A 6,811-nucleotide genomic window follows, 5' to 3' on the forward strand; every position below is an offset into this window, starting at 1 on the left:
CAAAAACCTGCTGGTTTTGCATCAGTTTGCCTTTGCTGTACAGCATGAGACTCCTATCACTCCACTAAACTCTTCTCGGGTAGCGAAGGTGAAACGTGCTCCTCTTCCTCATCTTGTACTTTCTCCTTGTCGTCCGGGGAAGGGATAGGAGGCGGGGACGGGCATTTGGACTTCACTTCTTGCTCACCTGAGCATACATTGGGTCACTCGAGCCCTCCTGTGCTTCCTCTACTGATGAGTGAACCAGCTCATGAACGGCCGCCGAGTCGGGGTCTACTTCATGAGATGAAATTTCCATTTCCGCCCGAGGAGTTCCTCCTCTTCCTCCTCCGACGCTCTCCGTTTCCGCGATGATGTCGTAGATGTGCTGGGGATGTACTTCTGGAGATGCCAGGGGTTCCTGGTTCTGTCCTGCGCCCCAGCCGAGACTCTCCAGGGAACCCTCTGGGTCCAGGGTGCTGTTGAGGGCATTGGTGGAACCCTCTGGGTTCAGGGTGCTGTTGAGGGCATTGGTGGAACCCTCTGGGTTCAGGGTGCTGTTGAGGGCATTGGTGGAACCCTCTGGGTTCAGGGTGCTGTTGAGGGCATTGGTGGAACCCTCTGGGTTCAGGGTGCTGTTGAGGGCATTGGTGGAACCCTCTGGGTTCAGGGTGCTGTTGAGGGCATTGGTGGAACCCTCTGGGTTCAGGGTGCTGTTGAGGGCATTGGTGGAACCCTCTGGGTTCAGGGTGCTGTTGAGGGCATTGGTGGAACCCTCTGGGTTCAGGGTGCTGTTGAGGGCATTGGTGGAACCCTCTGGGTTCAGGGTGCTGTTGAGGGCATTGGTGGAACCCTCTGTTTCCAGGGTGCTGGTGAAGGCAGTGGTGGAACCCTCTGGGTTCAGGGTGCTGGTGAAGGCAGTGGTGGATGGTGGGAGGGAGGAAAGAATGTGAGGCTCTGCGACGTCCACTGTGGTGAAAGGCTCTGGAGGAAGAGAGGGGTGGAGCCTATATGAGAGGTATGCTAAGGAGATACACAATAGAGCGTCGCAGTCCCCCCCCCCCCCTTTCAGAACGGCAAGGGCCCAGGAGATAATTCCCCATTCATTTTCCCCATAGGCTTTTCTAAAAGTATTTATTTAAATATCCTTTAAGCCTCATACAAAGCCAACTCGAGTTGTGACAAATCATGACAACAAACACAATGTTTTGGGCCGATTAGTAAGAAGAAAAACAAAACAAAAAGTGTTGTACCCTGCCTTTTTATTCTTTTTAATTATTTGATCTGCACAAAACATTGTGTTCATTGTCATGATTTGTCACGAGTTGGCTTTGTCCGCGGAGTAAACGTCTCTAAATAAATACTTTTTGAAAAGTCTACAGGGAATTCTTTCCTGGGTCCTCGTACTGTAGGGGACATGCGCCAAATATGGAGCGTGTCTTGAGTGTACAGGGTTTGATGAGGTCAGATCAACATATGGAATGTCAGCTCCATATATGGAGATCTAAGGGTTTGATGAGGTCAGATCACACTCGGTCGGAATGATTCATTTATTTTCAGAGAATCAAAGGTGTTATGGTCATGATTCACCAGGATCCTGGATTCTATGCTTTAAATAATTGATATACATATTTTTGTAAATCTCGATGGGAAAAATGAATGGCCGATTTCTCAGTGGGTCCAGAAATCTATGCCCATGCATGACTGCTATGCCCTATGCCCTATGCCCATGACTGCTATGCCCTATGCCCTATGCCCTATGCCCATGACTGCTATGCCCTATGCCCATGACTGCTATGCCCTATGCCCTATGCCCATGACTGCTATGCCCTATGCCCTATGCCCATGACTGCTATGCCCTATGCCCTATGCCCATGACTGCTATGCCCTATGCCCTATGCCCATGACTGCTATGCCCTATCAAGCAGTAGATGTGTACATTTCTAAATGGTAAAATAGAAAAGTAGAGAGACCACCTCCAACCACTACATATGTGATTATTACTGTATATTATATTAACATACTAGTTGACTGACTGTATGCCTGAAGTGTAATGCGTGTGTGTGTGTGTGTGTGTGTGTGTGTGTGTGTGTGTGTGTGTGTGTGTGTGTGTGTGTGTGTGTGTGTGTGTGTGTGTGTGTGTGTGTGTGTGTGTACCCATATTGGTGTCAGCTGGAGGTGAGGAGCCTCTCATTTTCACAGCTCCAGGACTCCCATTACGAATCTGCTCCACCACTGTGTCACGCACGCACGCACACACACACACACACACACACACACACACACACACACACACACACACACACACACACACACACACACACACACACACACACACACACACACACACACACACACACACACACACAGAGAGAGAGGTGAAACCCTGTCCTTCTCCCTCCTCAGGGGAGTTCTAATTGTGTGACAGATAACTCTTCTACTGTAAACCATCTATTCATTCATACCTCGGAGGCCAAAGGTCAGTCAGTGATGAAATATTCCTGCTATACAGCCAAGTACCACACCACTGCTACATTCCAGCAGTGGTGGAAAAAGTACACACATGTTTTACTTAAATATACAGTATATCAGTATCAATGCTGCAATACAGTAACTCTTACAAGTAACAGTCCAGAGCACTATAGCTGGTTATAGGAGGGGTTAGCGCCCTTCAACAATGCATGGACGGTGATCAGATGATAAAGCTCTGAATATTGTTTCATTTGGTAAATATCCAGTGACTACTATGAGATTGGGAGTATCTGAAAGGAGGAATAAGGGAGTGATCGTTCCACTGTCGGTAAAGTCAGATGAGTTTCTTGAGGTTGATGATGTATGTCATGCAAAACAGCTCACACGATTCAGAGAAGGGGAAAGATAAGAGACAAAGAGACTATATATTGCAATTACGTGACATTGTTCGACTATTCTATTAAAAGAGCACCACTCGGGTGCTTCTGTTGTCAAATGTATGGACACGTCGCTACAGTATGTAGGGGAATAGAATATAGAGAATAAATATGATTCTGGATGCAGCAAGGAGATGGAGGACCTGGATAATGTGCTGAGAGAGGCAGTGGACAATGTTTGTTGGATGGGATTATTTCGACTAGACACTTTATTTAGTTTGGTTGTACTGCATAACTTTGGAGTTGAACTCTCCAATCCAGTTGGTGGCGCTAAACGGTATGCAAACCGCCATAAAACAGGAGAAGACATGAGGGGTGCAGTGAGGGCAGATGACATCTTACTAACCTAAACTATTTATTACAATTATAACTACCCTAAAAAAACATTAAAGTCCATAGACTTGGCTGGTGGCCGGTTATTGAGGGACGCTAGCCCATCCTATGCACAGATTGGTGTGTAGTTCCGTATGTGATGTATGAATGTGATGTGTTGATGGGCTGAGCACGGACAGAATGTGATGTATGATGATGTATATGATAAGAGCGCCCCTCACTTCACACGAGTGTGATTTGTTTTTTTAAACAAACATTACATGTCCATATAGACTTGCTGCCACATGACGTATTCTCGGAAAGCCATGCATTGGAGGGGCTAGTGCCTCTCAAAAACCAATCAGCCATCCATCCACCCATCATCCTTTCATCCATACAGATAACCTGATTTCTCTGGTGACTGCAGGTGGCTCCTCCATGGTAGGTACCAAGAGTTGTCCTCAGGGCCCGACTCCGATGTAGTGCTCTCTGAGAAACAAACATGGTACACACTGTGATGTAGTGCTCTCTGAGAAACAAACACGGTACACACTGTCAGGGCCCGACTCCGATGTAGTGCTCTCTGAGAAACAAACACGGTACACACTGTCAGGGCCCGACTCCGATGTAGTGCTCTCTGAGAAACAAACACGGTACACACTGTCAGGGCCCGACTCCGATGTAGTGCTCTCTGAGAAACAAACATGGTACACACTGTCAGGGCCCGACTCCGATGTAGTGCTCTCTGAGAAACAAACATGGTACACACTGTCAGGGCCCGACTCCGATGTAGTGCTCTCTGAGAAACAAACACGGTACACACTGTCAGGGCCCGACTCCGATGTAGTGCTCTCTGAGAAACAAACATGGTACACACTGTCAGGGCCCGACTCCGATGTAGTGCTCTCTGAGAAACAAACATGGTACACACTGTCAATAAGGGCCCGACTCCGATGTAGTGCTCTCTGAGAAACAAACATGGTACACACTGTCAGGGCCCGACTCCGATGTAGTGCTCTCTGAGAAACAAACACGGTACACACTGTCAATAAGGGCCCGACTCCGATGTAGTGCTCTCTGAGAAACAAACACGGTACACACTGTCAGGGCCCGACTCCGATGTAGTGCTCTCTGAGAAACAGACACGGTACACACTGTCAGGGCCCGACTCCGACGTAGTGCTCTCTGAGAAACAAACAGGGTACACACTGTCAGGGCCCGACTCCGATGTAGTGCTCTCTGAGAAACAAACATGGTACACACTGTCAATAAATGAAGCTTCATAACTAGGTTTGGGAACAATGACCACGCCGTGTACTGTATGTAGCTATAGGCCCACTTATATGAGAAGAAATAATAAAATAAAATACATAAATTGGTAAAATAAAATAAAAAAAAATAACATTATTGAATAATAATCATTTACTGCCCCCCCCTCCCCTTCCCCTTTTAGATATTGTGGCTTGGAGATCCTCAATGGTATCACTTCAAGGTCTGGTCAGGTGGAAAGCCTTCCTTGTCCTGTATTTTGGACGAAGATCTGCATGCCTCCCCTCAGACGCAGCACAAGGTGAAGATCTGCATGCCTCCCCTGAGATGCAGCACAAGGTGAAGATCTGCATGCCTCCCCTCAGACGCAGCACAAGGTGAAGATCTGCATGCCTCCCCTCAGACGCAGCACAAGGTGAAGATCTGCATGCCTCCCCTCAGACGCAGCACGAGGTGAAGATCTGCATGCCTCCCCTGAGACGCAGCACACAGTGAAGATCTGCATGCCTCCCCTCAGACGCAGCACAAGGTGAAGATCTGCATGCCTCCCCTCAGACGCAGCACAAGGTGAAGATCTGCATGCCTCCCCTCAGACGCAGCACAAGATGAAGATCTGCATGCCTCCCCTCAGACGCAGCACAAGGTGAAGATCTGCATGCCTCCCCTCAGACGCAGCACAAGGTGAAGATCTGCATGCCTCCCCTGAGACGCAGCACAAGGTGAAGATCTGCATGCCTCCCCTCAGACGCAGCACAAGGTGAAGATCTGCATGCCTCCCCTCAGACGCAGCACAAGGTGAAGATCTGCATGCCTCCCCTCAGACGCAGCACAAGGTGAAGATCTGCATGCCTCCCCTCAGACGCAGCACAAGGTGAAGATCTGCATGCCTCCCCTGAGACGCAGCACAAGGTGGAGATCTGCATGCCTCCCCTCAGACGCAGCACAAGATGAAGATCTGCATGCCTCCCCTCAGACGCAGCACAAGGTGAAGATCTGCATGCCTCCCCTCAGACGCAGCACAAGGTGAAGCGTGGATTCCTTCTGGATGTTGTAGTCGGACAGGGTGCGACCATCCTCCAGTTGTTTGCCAGCAAAGATCAGCCTCTGCTGGTCGGGGGGAATGCCTTCCTTGTCCTGTATTTTGGCCTTGACGTTGTCAATGGTGTCGCTTGGCTCGACCTCCAGGGTGATGGTCTTGCCAGTGAGGGTCTTGACGAAGATTTGCATGTTTGCGCAATTTGCGGTAAAAGTAGGAATAGTTTTCTGCCAAAACAAATCGCTGAATACTAATCACTAGCAAAAGTGTAAGTATAAGTAAGTAACAAGGAAGGCGTAAAATTACTTAATATATAAATTGCCAACTTGATGAGCTCATTGTTAACGTCAGCCTTACCCAAATATGGAATTGATAGCTGTGCAGGCCCCGGGCCCTGGCCTGGTGAAGTGTTGTAGTTTGCTTGGGGGTGCATGCTTAGCATGCACAGCACTCATCTGGGATCTCTCAGGGAGTTGAGCTGACAAAAATCTGTTCCGTACCGAACCAATCAGCGTGAGCTAAGGGCGGGATATGTGCAAAACCGGATGTGAAGCTATATAGACACGTCAATATGATTGGCTGTGTTTGCACGCCCACACGGTGATAGACAGACGGTCCCATCCAATCATCTACCAAGTATCTTGAAAAAAAGGAACAGCCCCGTCATCGAATTTGCTTCCGCGACCCCAGATCCCAGTAAGCTGTGAAACAAATTTGTGTAGCAAGCTTCTTGGATCTGGCAGCGTCAGGTTAGAATGTTGGGGGCATGCTGAACTTCGCTGCCATATGACGTCATGTCCGAAAGCCTCTATACAGACATTGGAGGCCCTCGAAAACTGGTCAAAACTGTCCAAAGTGTCAAATAATAAAAATGTTGAAAATATTATAAGCTTATAGATCGGCTATTTTCACTATTCTTCTGTGGAAACTAAATTTGTTGCCTCAACTGCTACATTCCAAGTGCTTGTCAGGGTGGGAGGTCTCCAGTTCAAATAATATTTCAATAATCATATTATGATTATTTCTTTTGGGGGGGATCACAGCCTGAAAAGGTTGAGAACCACTGCTATAGGCTACTACCGTACTATACAGTACAACCGTATTGTATACTGTACCTTCATTGCATTGAGTTTAGAAAGAAATCAACCAAGTCAAACACCTTAAAGATGGAGGTGTCTATGATCTTTGTGTTTATGAGGTGACACTACTTCATTAGACACCTTGTTGTGGTTGTTATGTGCAATGATGTCTTCCCTTTGTATTTAGGGTCTCTTCCTGGAGGTTGAAACCTTGATAGTAAAACATG

General features: G+C 47.8%; 1 protein-coding gene across 1 annotated transcript; it reads right to left on the reverse strand.

Annotated features, from left to right (window-relative positions):
- Nucleotides 1–5,438: 5,438 nt before the first annotated feature.
- LOC310876719 (ubiquitin-like) lies at nucleotides 5,439–5,696 on the reverse strand (the record flags this gene model as incomplete). The annotated part of the gene is made up of 1 exon (XM_083790334.1): nucleotides 5,439–5,696. One exon carries the CDS (start codon nucleotides 5,694–5,696, stop codon nucleotides 5,439–5,441), a length of 258 nt encoding a protein of 85 aa, XP_083646460.1.
- Between the last annotated feature and the right edge of the window lie 1,115 nt (nucleotides 5,697–6,811).

The sequence above is a fragment of the Protomyctophum parallelum genome, assembly GCF_964188405.1.
Source record: "Protomyctophum parallelum genome assembly, chromosome: 2".
Classification (NCBI taxonomy): Eukaryota; Metazoa; Chordata; class Actinopteri; order Myctophiformes; family Myctophidae; genus Protomyctophum; species Protomyctophum parallelum.